The 17,038-nt window shown below is 42.6% G+C and overlaps 1 protein-coding gene across 1 annotated transcript in view; it reads left to right on the top strand.

Annotated features, from left to right (window-relative positions):
• erbb4b (erb-b2 receptor tyrosine kinase 4b) overlaps positions 1 to 17,038 on the top strand; it is a 483,415-nt gene that overhangs the window by 458,317 nt on the left and 8,060 nt on the right. Inside the window, exons 21-28 of the mRNA XM_014173740.3 lie at positions 6,856 to 7,011; positions 8,121 to 8,196; positions 8,341 to 8,487; positions 9,175 to 9,272; positions 9,465 to 9,635; positions 15,549 to 15,795; positions 15,959 to 16,093; positions 16,885 to 16,973. Of these exons, the coding sequence (XP_014029215.3) occupies positions 6,856 to 7,011; positions 8,121 to 8,196; positions 8,341 to 8,487; positions 9,175 to 9,272; positions 9,465 to 9,635; positions 15,549 to 15,795; positions 15,959 to 16,093; positions 16,885 to 16,973 (1,119 nt within the window). The remainder of the gene's footprint in view (positions 1 to 6,855; positions 7,012 to 8,120; positions 8,197 to 8,340; positions 8,488 to 9,174; positions 9,273 to 9,464; positions 9,636 to 15,548; positions 15,796 to 15,958; positions 16,094 to 16,884; positions 16,974 to 17,038) is intronic.

Raw genomic sequence — 17,038 nt, forward strand, 5'->3', positions numbered from 1 at the left:
CACACCTACTCCCCCCTCTTACCACAATCACAACCTCTTCCTCTCTTCCTCCCATCCTGTCTTCCTCTCTTCCTCCTCCAAAGAACACACTGGGAGTGAAGCAGTGTCCATATTTCAGATGGTTGTCTGTCTGTGTCAGAACAGATCCATTCCCTCTTCATTCCCACCTCTGTGTTTAGCCTTCCAAATCCACAGGTAATTCACTTTTAATGGACAATTACTGCTGAGCTATTCATCACACTGAAGCCAACCAGTGTTAAAGAGAGAGATCGAGAGAGAATGGGAGAGAGAGGGAGAGGGGACGAGAGAGAGAGAGAGAGAGAGAGAGAGAGAGAGAGAGAGAGAGGGAAAGGGAGAGTCAGAGAAGGGTCTGTAGTGGATCGACAGCACAGAGGAACAGAGGAAGGACACACTCTGACAGCACGCTTTTCCTTCAGATGGCTGGGATGACTGGGTTCAAAGAAGGTTAGGATATAGCAGGGATTATCGTGTGTGTGCGTGCATACGTACTTGCTTGCGTGCATACCTATGTACGTGCATGTGTGCGTGTGCACGTTTGTGATCACGCCTGTTTGAACCTGAACATTGTATCCTAGCAGACACATCCCCCTATACGTGGCCTATTACTTCATTTCAATTTGGCCTATGTAACTGAGAACATCAACACTAGCATTGGCCCACTGTCTTTCTTTCCACACTGCTCTTCCTTGTCCTCTCTCTCTCTCTCTCTCTCTCTCTCTCTCTCTCTCTCTCTCTCTCTCTCTTTGTTTTCTCTCTCTTTCTCTCTCGTTCTCTCTCTTACTTTCTTTCTCTTTCTCTCTCTCTCCTTCTCTCTATTTTCCCACAGCTCTCATTCCCCTTTCACTGTTGTGCCTGTTAGGTATGGAAGACCTGTCTGCACCTCCCCTTCAATAACCCTCTCCCCCGCTCCCCTGCTTAGAGAGAGAGAGGGATGGTGAGAGAAAGAAACAGAGGGAGAGCGAGAGAGAAAGTGAGAGTGGGAGAGCGGGAGAAAGGAAGAGAAAGAGGGTGTGTTTTCTTCTTTCTCCCGCCCAAATGACCAGGTGTGATGACAGCCTTACCACTGGAATCTCACCTCTTATACCACCTCCACGCTCCTTCTCCTTCTCCTCCTCCTCCTCCCCCCCTCCTCAGCCCCCATTCTACCCATTCCAACCTAAATCCAATTTGTTATGGTTTCAAATAAGACCTGTTCTCTGTTTGCTCACTGCTTGGACCCAACGTGCTTTCTCTTACTCTGAGACCAACTTAAATAGGTGAATTTGCTTTTCTTATTCTTCAGAGGCTGGGGCAATCTTGTAGCGATATACAATGGGGACTATAGTTCTATAGCGCAGGCGATATTTGTTCAGACACTGCTGTTACTTTGGCATTGAATACCCTTTCATTGATATGCGGGTGCATGGTGTGTGCATTTTGCTCTGCCATCAGATGCAAGACACTCACTTTGTGTGGGCTGCTCAAGTTCTTGAGTAGCTTTTTTGTTCTTCTCTACTTTGAACTTCAGTCTACAATACTTTTTTAGGTTAAACACTGCAGCTCACATCCAGCTTTATTAAAAGGTGTTGCTTGGTGCGGGGACTCCTGACCTCAAGTGTCGTAAGGAAATAGAAGAAGCGCTATTGTACAACAGCAGCAGTGTTGCCATGTATAAGGTCTCTGCAACACACTCCCTCCATACACACGTTAATCAATTACCTGTATTGTTCACTCCTCCACAAAATCAATTTCAGGAGTTTTATCACACAGATTGATGCTTCTGCACCAGGAAACGTTATCAAGGAAAGAAAGACTCTCAGTCGGGCCTTATCGCTGCAAACTATCTATTCATTAAAGGGTGGTGACTCAAGTTGTTCTTTTTTAATTGTTTAGTAAAAAAGTATGACACTTTGCCGAGCCCCAATACACTGTTATGAAATGGATTCTCCTTCTGAAGAGTCAAATCAATTATGATAGTTGATTAAAGTTTTGCATAGCTGATGATATTGGTGATATAGTTTTGTGCCCAAAAGATTAGTGATGGGTCGCTCGCGAACGAGTCGGCTCTGAGAGCCAGCTCTTGTAGGTGAACGTTGGAAGCCAGCTCTTGTAGGTGAACGTTGGGAGCCGGCTCTTGTAGGTGAACGTTGGGAGCCGGCTCTTGTTGGTGAACGTTGGGAGCCGGCTCTTGTTGGTGAACGTTGGGAGCCGGCTCTTGTAGGTGAACGTTGGGAGCCGGCTCTTGTAGGTGAACGTTGGGAGCCGGCTCTTGTAGGTGAACGTTGGGAGCCGGCTCTTGTTGGTGAACGTTGGGAGCCGGCTCTTGTAGGTGAACGTTGGGAGCCGGCTCTTGTAGGTGAACGTTGGGAGCCGGCTCTTGTAGGTGAATGTTGGGAGCCGGCTCTTGTAGGTGAACGTTGGGAGCCAGCTCTTGTAGGTGAACGTTGGGAGCCGGCTCGCATATCAGAAGAGCCAAATCTATTTATAAAAATATTAAAAAAATTAAGATATGAATAATCAAAATATTTAAATGAATAGAATTAACTAATTCAAAGAACAAAAAAATGTATCAAATAATATAGGCCTAAATGCTCAAGCGTACACATATTCGTTCTGACTAACAGCCTCACCTGTTGTTCCTGTCAATCAAACACACAGTGTCAACCAATGAACCAAAGATGTGTGAGGGAGGGCCGAGCCAACTCACTCACAGTCACACACTTAGCAGCCGAGTAGAGAGAGGAAGGACAGCTGTGAAAACAACAGCTGGAAAATGAGTCGGAAGCACAGTAGCATTTGGATGCATTTCAATCATGTAGACAATGTTAGAGCACAGTGTAGAATTTTCCAAAACAAAATCTCATATAAAGCTGGTTCTACACACAACCTACACAGGCATATGCCAACTGTGCACCCAACTGTGAAGCTAGCTGTAGCAGAGCTTCGAGAATCTAGCGGGTCTGCTAGTGATAGTGGTGGAGCCAGCACCGCCACACGTGAAGATGTATCCACTCAGTCAAGTAGGCCTACTCCGCAACCCACAGCAACGCAGTCTTCTATGGACCAGTTTATACCAAAGTCTATGTCTGTAGCAAAACAAGGTCAAACTGATATTGCATTGGCTAAAATGATTTCCACCGATTTCCAGCCATTTTCGATCATGGAGGACAGAGGTTTTAGAAATGATAGTAATAGTCTAAATCCAATGTACACAATTCCAAGCAGGAAAACCCTTTCAAAATCACTTATTCCACTACTGTACGAGAGCACACAGGCTTCAGTGGGGGAAAGAGTCCAAAAAGCTACTGCAGTTTGCCTGACCACTGACTGCTGGACATCAAGGGTAACCACTTCTTACATGTCGGTTACATGTCACTTCATTGAAGATTTTTCGATGTCTAGCTGTCTTCTGGACTGCTTTGAGTTCAGCGACAGGCACACCTCAGAGAACTTCCACAGGAGCACAGTAGGTGCTGAAAAACTAAAGTCTACACAACACCAGATGGGGATGCCTGAGCTGAGGCCTAAACAAGACTGCACTGCAAGGTGGAATTCAACATTTTATATGTTGAAGTGGTTTCTTGAGTCAAAGGATGCCATCATCTCTACCCTGGCCATTGTCAATGCACCTGTTGATGCTCTGACCCAAGAGGAATGGGAGGTGGTGGAGGAGGTGTGCAGAGTCCTGGAACCCTTTGAGCAGGTCACTGTGGGGAGAGGTACAGTAAGCAGTTGTAACTACATCATTATTTAATCCAGTATTATATACAGTTGAAGTCGAAAGTTTACATACACCTTAGCCAAACACATTTAAACTCAGTTTTTCACAATTCCTGACATTTAATCCTAGTAGAAATTCCCTGTCTTAGGTCAGTTAGGATCACCACTTTATTTTAAGAACGTGAAATGTCAGAATAATAGTAGAGATAATTATTTATTTCAGATTTTATTTCTTTCATCACATTCCCAGTGGGTCAGAAGTTTACATACACTCAATTAGTATTTGGTAGCATTGCCTTTAAATTGTTTAACTTGGGTCAAACGTTTCGGGTAGCCTTCCACAAGCTTCCCACAATAAGTTGGGTGAATTTTGGCCCATTCCTCCTGACAGTGCTTGTGTAACTGAGTCAGGTGTATAGGCCACCTTGCTTGCACATGCTTTTTCAGTTCTGCCCACACATTTTCTATGGGACTGAGGTCAGGGCTTTGTGATGGCAACCTCAATACCTTGACTTTGTTGTCCTTAAGCCATTTTGCCACAACTTGGAAGTATGCTTGGGGTCATTGTCCATTTGGAAGACCCATTTGCGACCAAGCTTTAACTTCCTGACTGATGTCTTGAGATGTTGCTTCAATATATCTACATCATTTTCCTCCCTCATGATGCGATCTATTTTGTGAAGTGCACCAGTTCCTCCTGCAGCAAAGCACCCCCAAAACATGATGCTGCACACCCCCGTGCTTCACGGTTGGGATGGTGTTCTTCAGCTTGCAAGCCTCCCCCTTTTTCCTCCAAACATAACGATGGTCATTATTGCCAAAAATTTTTATTTTTGTTTCATCAGACCAGAGGACATTTCTCCAGAAAGTACCATCGTTGTCCCCATGTGCAGTTGCAAACCGTAGTCTGGCTTTTTTATGGTGGTTTTGGAGCAGTGGCTTCTTCCTTGCTGAGCGGCCTTTCAGGTTATGTCGATACAGGACTTGTTTTACTGTGGATATAGATACTTTTGTACCTGTTTCCTCCAGCATCTTCACAAGGTCCTTTGCTGTTGTTCTGGGATTGATTTGCACTTTTTGCACCAAAGTAAGTTCATCTCTAGGAGACAGAACGCATCTCCTTCCTGATCGGTATTATGGCTGCGTGGTCCCATGGTGTTTATACTTGCGTACTATTGTTTGTACAGATGAACGTGGTACCTTCAGGAATTTGGAAATTGGTCCCAAGGATGAACCAGACTTGTGGAGGTCTACAATGTTTTTTCTAAGGTCTTGGCTGATTTTTTTGGATTTTCCCATGATGTCAAGCAAAGAGGCACTGAGTTTGAAGGTAGGCCTTGAAATACATCCACAGGTACACCTCCAATTGACTCAAAATATGTCAATTAGCCTATCAGAAGCTTCTTAAGCCATAACATAATTTTCCGGAATTTTCCAAGCTGTTTAAAGGCACAGTCAACTTATTGTATGTAAACTTCTGACCCACTGGAATTGTGATACAGTGAATTATAAGTGAAATAATTTGTCTGTTAACAATTGTTGGAAGAATTACTTGTGTCATGCACAAAGTAGATGTCCTGACCGAAAAATGAGTGGTTGAAAAACGAGCTATAATGACTCCAACCTAAGTGTTTGTAAACTTCCGACTTCAACTGTATGAGCAGTAGATGAGAATGTAGTATCAGTAGACAAAACATGAACCTGAACTAATACGTTACTGTTCTCTCTTTTCAGCTATGTGACAGCCTTAAAAATGATACTTCTGTGTAAGGGTCTGCAGCGAATCACAGCCAGCCGCCAGAGAGAAGCAAATGTAACCTCAGGATATGTGACAGAGTTGATGGACACCCTATGTTAATCAATGGACAGAAAGTTCCACAGAATGGAATATAATCACGTGCTATCAGCAACCTCTGTGCTTGACCCCAGGTTTAAGAAGTTAGCCTTCAGTGATGCCAGAGCGATTGATGAGGCTCTTCAAAGAATAACCACAGCAGCAGGGAAGAACAGCCCCAGCAGTCAGCTGGCTCAAGCACCAGGGCAACAGGAAGAAGAGGGATCAGATGGAGCAGAAGCACCAGCAGTAGTGCAACAAACATCTGCTGTTTGGATGCTGTTTGACGAGAGAGCAACTGGGGATGCAGCACGAAGGAATCCCTCAGCAGATGCCATAATGGAGGTCCGATCCTATTTGGAGGAGCCCCTCCTCCAAAGATCTGCAGATCCTCTGAGCTGGTGGAAGAACAAGGCCTCTGTCTACCCACGGCGTACTAAAGTCATGACAGGGAGACTCTGCATAGTGGCCACATCCGTTCCCTCTGAGAGGGTCTTCTCGAAAACGGGACAAATAATTACTGAGAGAAGAAACCACATCAGCTCCTCGAAAGTGAGGCAGCTTGTATTTCAGAATGCAAATCTCTCATAAAAGAAACATATGGTCAGCATTGCTGTGTGCTGCTGGTTATAACATGGCAATGAAGAAGAGAGAGAAAAGAGGGACCAGTTTAATGTTTTAAGTGGGATGCTGCAGTTTTGCACATTGTTATTTATTTTTCTTTGATATGGTGCAATATTCTATTATTAGGTTGTATTTGTTTTGAATTGTTACATTTATATGCACTTTGTTTATATACATTAAAAAAGTTATACTTTAAATGCACATGTGTAATAGCATCCTTCTTTTTTACATTTATTTATATACATTAAAAAGTTATACTTTAAATGCAAATGTTTAATAGCATTCTTTTTCATAACAAACCAATGCATTTTTAAATACATTGTGGTTAAGGTAGAGTATGATTTCATGTAATAATTTAATTAGAATTGTTTTAACACCAATCATAGTCAAACTATCGCAAACTGTTTGACTTGAAAAAATACAAAACATATTTTTTTTAAAGAGCCGTTTGGGAGCCAAAAGAGCCGGCTCACTGAAAAGAGCCGGAATGCCCATCACTACAAAAAGATATGTGATGTTGTAGTTCATGATGATGATACCAGCCATGAAGATGATGGTGATAATGATGAAGATGAGGATGATGTTGCTGCTGCTGATAATGATGATGACAATGGCTATATTGATGACGATGTTTCTTCACTGTTCAGTAACAGTGTTTGTTTGTGGGATTTTTGCAGGGTATGATGTATCTGGAAGAGCGGAGACTGGTGCACAGGGACTTGGCTGCCCGTAACGTGCTGGTCAAGTCCCCCAACCACATCAAGATCACTGACTTTGGTCTGGCTCGGTTGCTGGACGTCAACGAGAAGGAGTACAACGCTGACGGGGGCAAGGTAAGCATGGCCGGAAATATTTAGAGAAAAAGATCATCTATATCTGCCTACTGTTTTGCTGCTCCAAAAATGTGAGCCTCTCTCCCCTCTGTCTGTTCTCTGTCCCTGTATTCTTCTAGATGCGTGTATTCTCTATACCGTAGTGCAGGGATGAGTAACTTTGATGGGGGTGGTGGCCACAAGTGTGCTTTTTGAGAACGTTAGAGAGGGTCAAAGATCACACCCCGAAAGCATGCTAACCTCTCACCATTACCAATAACAGGGGAGGCTAGCATGTCTGGTTTTCTGGAGGTCAAGCCTAGTTCTGGACTAAACATTTCATGGAGACTAATGAGCATGGTTTTTAGTTCAGAACTTACAGGTGTAGGATCTTAATTGTATTGCTAAGAATATTCCTGCTGTTGCAAACTACCTCAAATTAAGATCCTTCATCTGTAATCAGCCCATGATGTCCAATTCTGACCATACATATTTCTTAATTATGTATTTTTCTCGTGACACTTCCTGTTTTACCAATGCCAATGATCCATTTAGAGGAAGAGCAAACTGTTATACAGCAGTGTCCCGATCAAAATTAGTCTGAAAAGGGACTAAAAGTCACCAAATATTTGTTTACGTGATCCATTTGGCATCAACTTAACCTTCACTAAAACTGTTTGTGTGCCATTTGCTAATATCTTGTAAATATTACGTCAACAAGGCAGTTATAGTGGATATTTACCATTCATTTATATTGGGCACAAAATAATCTGAAACACAATCAAAACGAACTGAAAATGCATCCAACAAGTTTGTAGAGTCACAAGCTTGATGTAGTCATTGCGTGCCAGGAATATGCGACCAGATACTACACTTTTGACTACTTTAAATAAAAATGTTTAGGGGTGTCAATAATTTTTACTCCTACCTTTTTGAGAAATTACAAATATTACTTGTTAAACAACATTTATTTCTCTGAGCAATTGTATTAGTATAAAATAAAATAATTTCCCAATTTTTGTGAGCACACAATATATTTGAATTATTTATTTTATATAGTCATTATTGCTCATCTTTATCAAGGGTGTCAATAATTTCAGACCCCACTGTATGTGTCTCCATAACTACAGATGCCAATCAAGTGGATGGCCTTGGAGTGTATCCACTACAGGAAGTTTACACACCAGAGTGACGTCTGGAGCTACGGTAAGACTGGACACTCACATCAATCAATCAATCAATGTGTCTTAATGCTGTCTTTTTTATACGGTAATGTGAATGCTGTGGTGAACTCTTACGATTTAGTATCTATCATATTTGGCAAACCTTTAACTTTACACCTCTTCTCAGGGGTGACAATTTGGGAATTGATGACATTCGGGGGGAAGCCCTATGATGGCATCCCGACCCGGGACATCCCAGACCTGCTGGAGAAAGGAGAGCGTCTTCCCCAACCTCCCATCTGCACCATAGATGTATACATGGTCATGGTCAAATGTAAGCTACGCTGTATAACTCTCTCTCTCTCTCTCTCTCTCTCTCTCTCTCTCTCACACACACACGGCCGCGCTGCTATGACCCCAGTAGTATAGGGTAGGGTCACAGACGGCACTACGCCCCCATGTCCATGCAGAGAGCACTACCCTGGTGTTTCCTGGCTGTGCTGTGCCGCTTCTCTGGCCCCTCTCTCTCCTCTGGCTGTGGCCCCTCTTTCACACATTGGGCCCAGGGTGTCACTGACTGACCAACAGCCTCTGTCACCTTCCTCCATGATCCTGTACCCAATGCCCCTGCTCATTAAACCAGACTGCCAGGGCAGGATTAGGGGAGGTCACCATGTCTCTCTCTCTCTTTCCCTCTCCTTTACTCTTTCAATCTGGTAGAGTAGCACAGAGAACACACAAGTAATTGCTTTGGTGCGGTATTGGTTGCGTGTCTGTGGAACTTGGCAGACTAACACACTAACATGGCTGTGCAGGTGATAGGTCTTGAGAAAAGGACATTTGATAATCAGAAAATGTAACTTTTTTTTAATCAACCATATAATTAAAATCTAACACAAAAGTATGACAAGATCTGTAACCTATATACGGAAGCCCAGTTTAACCAGCACACTGGGATATCCTCCTTCAGTATACCTTATCCATGGCTCTACATCTAAAGCTCTCCCTGTGTCTCTTCCAGGTTGGATGATAGATGCAGATAGCAGGCCCAAGTTCAAGGAGCTAGCTGCAGAGTTCTGTAGGATGGCCCGGGACCCCCAGCGTTACCTGGTCATCCAGGTGAGTTACCTTACCTTCCCCTCGAACACCCCTCCTTATCCTGAGGAGTAGAGTGAACGACCAGGATAGTATGTGTCGTCCTCTGGGATTGAAAGGCACATCTTGTTGATATATGTTTTGCAATCCAAAATAAATTACATTCTAAGTGTACGAGGAGTAATTGGTCTCTCTCTCTCTCCCTCCCCCCTCCAGGGTGATGACCGTATGAAGCTGCCCAGCCCCAACGACAGTAAGTTCTTCCAGAGCCTGCTGGATGAGGAAGAGCTGGAGGATCTGATGGATGCTGAGGAGTACCTGGTTCCTCACGCCTTTAATATCCCACCGCTGGCGTACACACCCAGGACACGTGTTGACTCCAACAGGGTAAGACTCTACTCTCCTCGCCCCTCTTCTTCTCTCTTCTCCCCTCTTCTCTCTTCTCCCCCCTTCTTCTCTCTTCTCCCCCTCTTCTTCTCTCTCTCTCTTCTCTCTCCTTCTCAGAGGGCATTCTATTATTTTTCATTATATTACATTTTACTATATTCTATCTTATTCTGTTGTATTCCATTCTATCCTATTCTACTCTATTCAACATGCTTGTTTTTTCCCTAACCTCTTCTTTCCCTAGAAGCCTGGCTACAAAGTGCTCGCTGATATTTAAATAGCACTCTTATTCAACCGTAGACAAAGGGCACACTGAGATACACAGTTTGAAATTATTTGAACTTTTCACAGAACTCCATAATTTAGCCCGGATCCCCTTCATGATAAACTCCATTAAATTATATCTTAAAAGAATTTCTTCTAATGTATGTCTGTTTCAGTATATTGTGTTTGACTGGTTGATTTCCCATGTGAAATTCACTTCTCAGGTTGTAACTGCAGTGTAAATTATCACAACATACGGTATATACATAGGCAGATATGGCAAGAAAAAGTATGTGAACCCTTTGGAATTACCTGGATTTCTGGAAATTGGTCCTCAAATTTGATCTGATCTTCATCTAAGTCTCAACAATAGACAAAAATAGTGTGCTTAAACTATTAACACACAAATTACTGTATTTGTCTTGTCTATATTGAATACATCATTTAAACATTTACAGTGTATGTTGAAAAAAGTATGTGAACTCCTAGGCTAATGACTTCTCCAAAAACGATTTGGAGTCAGGAGTCAGCTAACCTGGAGTCCAATCGATGAGAGGAGATTGGAGATGTTGGTTAGAGCTGCCTTGCCCTATAAAAAACTCACAAAATTTGAGTTGGCTATTCACAAGAAGCATTGCCTGATGTGAACCATGCCTCGAACAAAAGAGATCTCAGAAGACCTAAGATAAAAAAAATGGTAGACTTGTATGAAGCTAGGAAGGGTTACAAAAGTATCTCTAAAAGCCTTGATGTTCATCAGTAAGACCAATTGTCTATAAAAGGAGAAAGTTCAGCATTGTTGCTACTCTCCATAGGAGTGGCAGTCCTGCAAAGATAACTGAAAGAGCACAGCCACAGAATGCTCAATGAGGTTAAGAAGAATCCTCGAGTGTCAGCTAAAGACTTACAGAAATCTCTGGAACATGCTAACAATCTCTGTTGATGAGTCTACGATACGTAAAACACTAAACAAGAATGGTGTTCATGGGAGGACACCGTGGAAGAAGCCACTGCTGTCCAAAAAATGCTGCATGTCTGAAGTTTGCAAAAGTGCACCTGGTACACTGCTGGCAAAACAAATTAAACTACAGTTGAGTTGTTTGGAAGGAACACGCAACACAACATCAAAACTTCATCCCAACTGTAAAGTATGGTGGAGGGAGCATCATGGTTTGGGGCTGCTTTGCTGCTTGCTATCATTGATGGAAAAATGTATTCCCAAGTTTATCAAGACATTTTGCATGAGAATGTTAGGCTATATGTCCGCCAATTGTAGCTCAACAGAAGTTGGGTGATGCAACAGGACAACGACCCAAAACACAGAAGTAAATCAACAACAGAAGAAAATACGCCTTCTGGAATGGCCCAGTCAGTCCTGACCTCAACCCGATTCAGATGCTGTGGCATGACATCAAGAGAGCAGTTCACACCAGACATCCCAAGAATATTGCTGAACTGTAACAATTTTGTAAAGAGGAATGGTCCAAAATTCCTCCTGACCGTTGTGCAGGTCTGATCCGCAACTACAGAAAACATTTGGTTGAGGTTATTGCTGCCAAGGGAGGGTCAACCAGTTATTAAATCCCAGGGTTCACATACTATTTCCACCCTGCACTGCAATGTTTACACAGTGTGTTCAATAAAGACATGAAAATGTATAATTGTTTGTGTTGTTAGTTTAAGTAGACTGTGTTTGTCTATTGTTGTGACCTAGATGAAGATCAGATACAATTTTATGACCAATTTATGCAGAAATCCAGGTATTTCCAAAGGGTTCACGTACTTTTTCTTGCCACTGTATGCTCTAGGGCTACTTAAAACCAAGACCTATAGTATTTGTGTGTTGATATGGAGGATGAGGAGGAAAAGATGAGGAAGGAGGAGGTGAGGTGATGTGAGGAGTTGTCAGAGAAGGAGTAGTTATAGGGTGAAGGGTACACAGCATGAGGTCTGGAGTCTGTTCTCGTGAGAGGAGGAAGAGAGGAGGAAGAAAGGAAGATTAGAGGAGGTGATGGGAGAAGGAAGAGAGGAGGAGGAGACTTACGGAAAAATAATATGTACATGTATTAACTTATATGTAAATTACAGATATTCATATACAGTGCATTGGGAAAGTATTCAGACCCCTTCCCTTTTTCCACATTTTGTTACGTTACAGCCTTATTCTAAAATTGATTAAAAAAAAATGTTCCTCATCAATCTACACACAATACCCTATAATGACAAAGCGAAAACATTTTTGCAAATTTATAAAAAATAAATACGTATTCAAACCTTTGCTATGAGACTCGCAAATTGAGCTCAGGTGCATCCTGTTTCCATTGATCATCCTTGAGATGTTTCTACAACTTCACTGGAGTCCACCTGTGGTAGATTCAATTGATTGGATATGATTTGGAAAGGCACACGCCTGTCTATTTAAGGTCCCACAGTTGACAGTAAAAGTCAGAGCAAAAACCCAGCCATGGGGTCGAAGGAATTCTCCGTAGAGCGCCGAGACATGATTGTGTCGAGGCACAGATCTGGGGAAGGGCACTAAAAAAATGTCTGCAGCATTGAAGGTCCCCAAGAACACAGTGGCCTCCATCATTCTTAAATGTAAGAAGTTTGGAACCACCAAGACTCTTCCAAGAGCTGGCCGCCCAGCCAAACTGATCAATTGGGGGAGAAGGGCTTTGGTCAGGGAGGTGACCAAGAACATCATGGCCAGTCTGACAGAGCTCCAGAGTTCCTATGTGGAGATGGGAGAACCATAGGACAAGGAAGGACAACCATCTCTGCATGCACTCCACCAATCAGGCTTTTATGGTAAAGTGGCCAGACGGAAGTCACTCCTCAGTAAAAAGCACATGACAGCCCGCTTGGACTTTGCCAAAAGGCACCTACAGGACTCAGACCATGAGAAACAAGAGTATCTGGTCTAATGAAACCAAGGTTGAACTCTTTGGCCTGAATACAAAGCGTCACATCTGGAGGAAACCAGGCACCATCCCTACGGTGAAGCATGGTGGTGGCAGCATCATACTGTGGGGATGTTTTTCAGCTGCAGGGACTCGGAGACTAGCCAGGGTTGAGGGAAAGATGAACGGAGCAAAGTACAGAGAGATCCTTGACGAAAACATGCTCCTGAGTGCTCATGACCTCAGACTGGGGCGAAGGTTCACCTTCCAACAGGACAACAACCCTAAGCACACAGCCAAGACAACGCAGGAGTGGTTTCGGGACGAGTCTCTGAATGTCCTTGAGTGGCCCAGCCAGAGCTCAGACTTGAACCCCATCGAACATCTCTGGAGAGACCTGAAAATAGCTGTGCAGCGACACTCCCCATCCAACCTGACAGAGCTTGAGGATCTGCAGAGAAGAATGGGAGAAACTCCCCAAATACAGGTGTGCCAAGCTTGTAACCTTATACTCAAGAAGACTTGAGGCTGTAATTGCTGTCAAAGGTGCTTCAACAAAGTACTGAGTAAAGGGTCTGAATACTTATTTAAATGTCATATTTCAGTTATGGGGTATTGTGTGTAGACTGATGAAGACGAAGAAAAAAAATGTCATCCATTTTAGAATAAGGGAAATGTAACAAAATGTGGGAAAAGTCAAGGGGTCTGAAATATATTTAATAAAATGTTGATATATGTTGACATGTATTTGAATGAATGGAAAAGGTTGCTTTTGACCTTATTAAAATTCAATGCATAAAATGACAAAGTTCAGCACAAAATCATAATAGCATGCTGTGGTATGCTTTGAAAAGTTTGAATGAATGACTTATAACTGACAACTAAAAGAGTGCTTTCAATAATCTGCATTTTTTGCTCAAATAACTTGGTCCATTGTTGAATTGTGGCATGGGAGTCACTGGATGGTCACATCTGAAACACAAAATATAATGTACAAATGACCTACAATGTATGTGCACTTAACATATGTATTTTGAAATAATGCCTTGGAATATCAAAGTTATACAATTACAAATTGCAATGCAGCTTCCTTCACCTGCAGTGTCGAAGAATTAGGGGTTTATGTTCATGAACATCAAATTGATACTTACAATGCAGATTCCTTTACCTCCAGTGTCCATTGCAGACTCACCTGTAGATAGATAATGCAGAGAGAGAAAGTCAGTGAAACAATTCCACACAAGATGAAGAATAAATAAATGGTTTATTGTTCATGAACACATTTTAACTTCATTGAGGACTAGCTAGCTTACTGATACAAAATACTACTTACATTGGCAGGGGTCTGTCCATAGGCAGCTGAGGCTCCCAATTCGAGCTAGCCAATTCTATCAGAGACACCCGGGTCACTAAAGCTTGCTAAGTTAGCAAGCAACACATTGCTTGGCTAGCCAAGAACATTTAACAATAGCTTTGGCAATTCAAGTATTGTATATCTAATACATACATGACATTAACTCTACTGAACTCTACTCAACTTTCATTTTCAAAAAATGTTTACCTTGGTCAGTCACACTGCACATTGGTGGCAAGCTAAAAAAGGAGCTAGCTATGTTAGAAATCTTGATTAAATCTCTTGCTTGCAGTTTAATAAATTATCTTCCTCTGTCACCCAACATATTTTAAATCAATGTTATGAATGTATAATCAAATAAAATGCCGTTATCCACAAGAAAGCTTTTTGGTGGTGACAGCTGCTCTTTTCCTTCTTGTGAAAACTCAGAATGGTAAGGGCTGCTCTGTCCGTTGGAGGCCTGGCTGGGGCTGTGGCTTGGGAACATTTCAAATTGTTATTGACAGCTCAGTAAAATATATTTGAAAATATATTTACAGATATAAACTAATCACCTAATTTATTTTGACTGTGCTTCATAAGTGGCAGGTAGGCTATACCTCAATAGCTGCAGAATGTATTTTCAACTACAACTCAAATATGATCCAACTTTTGCATGCAAAACAGCACTTTGGGAACCTAATGCTAATGTACCAAAGATTAGTAGAGACTCAACATTATCTTTGGGGTAGAGAAGGTTGTGACTTGTGAGTTGTGGGTATATATTTTAGACATATATTTTACAAATATATCTACATATATTTTATTTATTTATATATTTCATAAATACATTTTCCCAATATATTGAAATATATTTATACTTTATTGAAATATATTCCAATATATGATTTTTCTGTAAGGGGGAAAAGAGGAGTTCAGAGAGGAGAAGTGTTTGTGAGAAAGTAGCTATAGGGTGGAGGGTACACAGCGTGAGAGAGAGTCTGTTTTCCTCAGTGAGTGCTGACTACACACATGCAGACCACCGCTGAGACTGAGAGATCAGGTGGGGAAGGAGGGTGATGAAGGAGGGTAGAGACCACTCACCCACAGGAGGGGTGAGGACAGGGGGAGATTGCAGGAAGAGAGGGTAGGAGAGAGAATGGGGGAGGAGAGAAAAGGAGGGACGAGAAAGTTCACGGAGGGGACTCTCTTCTCGCTTGAACCAATACTCTTGAACACTCCCTTAAACCAAGTACCAACACACAGGAGTATGTATTAAACCTATTTGTCCCCCTGTGTCGCTCTCTACAGAACCAGTTTGTGTACCAGGCGTTACCTATACCACAGCAGTGTATACTGTATATGAAAACCTCTCTCTTCTGTCTCCTCTCTCTCTCCTTGTGTCTCTCTCTACAGAACCAGTTTTTGTACCAAGACCCTAGTTTCGGCATGGAAGACATGTTGGGTACCATGGGGACCATCCCACGGGTGCTGTCCCTGTCTGTAGTCCCAGGGTGCAGGCCCCCAGGGGACCAGTCTGCAGGGGGGCAAGGCGGCAGTGGCCAAGAGGACAAACGCTTCGAGGACCAGCGCTGTAACGGCACCCTGAGGAAGCAGGCCTCACCCCGGCCCGCGGGACCTCCAGGACAAGGTGGAGCCCCAGGTGACACCTCTTTTAGCAGTTATTTTAACTTCCTTGATTCTTCATATATTTTGTCTATATTTTGTCTTGTTTGTTTGTGTTATTTTGCCTACGCAGATCATTGCCTTGAGATTCCTCTGTAATGAAAAGTGCTATAGAAATGAATTGTATTATTAATATTTAGCCTCAGGTCCAGGGGAGGACAGCAGTGGACAGCGCTACAGTGCAGACCCCACCATCATGCTGGGGGAGAGAGGAGCTAGAGGAGACACAGACCAGGATGGATACCTGACCGCCATGAGGGAGAAGGCCTCCTCAGGTACAACATGTCTTCACTATTCAGTGTTTTCCACAGGTAATGTCATGTACAACAGGAAGCACTTCTTAACTGTTTATGAAGTCTTGTCTGCGTTGAAAAAGCTTTTATCCATAGCAACACACTTTGGTTTTTGTTGTATTTTTGTACTTTGCATTAACTGTTCCAGTTAGAAAGAAGATAAAAGTTCAGAAATGCAAAAATAGGTGAAAGACTCCTCTTCTGATCCTTTAAAGTGAGCCTCATCTGTTACCAGGGGGGTGTACTGTTCTGTAGTGTAGCTAGTGATGTCAGAACCAGGTTTCATCATCTCCTCCTCTTCCTCACCCTTTGATCCAGAGAGCTGTAAAGACGAACGCCTAGAGCACAACACATCACACACACGTACACACTCACACACGCACACATGTACATGCACACACACACACTATCGTACACACACACATTCGCACACATAGAGGCATGTCAGAGGCTGAGGGCACACTAGTGAAGAGATCAGTGAGTTCAAAATATACCAAACCTTCTGTTCATCCTGAAAGCCTCTAACCTCTCTCTCTCTTACTTTCTTTTTCTCTTTCTTTTTTCTCTTTTTTTTCTTTTTCTTTCTTTCTTTCTTTCTTTCTTTCTTTCTTTCTTTCTCTCTTTCTTTCTTCTTTCTTTCTTTCTTTCTTTCTTTCTCTCTTTCTCTATTTCTTTCTTTCTTTCTCTCTTTCTCTCTTTCTCTATTTCTTTCTTTCTTTCTCTCTCTCTCTCTCCTTCCCCTCTGTCTCTCGTTCTTTCCCCCTCTCTAACAGACTATCTCAACCCCGTGGAGGAGAACCCGTTTGTGACGCGCCGGAGGAACGGAGACACTCTGACCCTGGACAGCTGTAACCCCTACCAGGTGGACTTTTTTATGACTATTTGGACTATCACTTACGGACTATTTGCTCCTAAATTTATATACAG

This window comes from Salmo salar, chromosome 25 (genome assembly GCF_965601325.2).
Source record: "Salmo salar chromosome 25, fSalSal1, whole genome shotgun sequence".
NCBI classification, from domain to species: domain Eukaryota; kingdom Metazoa; phylum Chordata; class Actinopteri; order Salmoniformes; family Salmonidae; genus Salmo; species Salmo salar.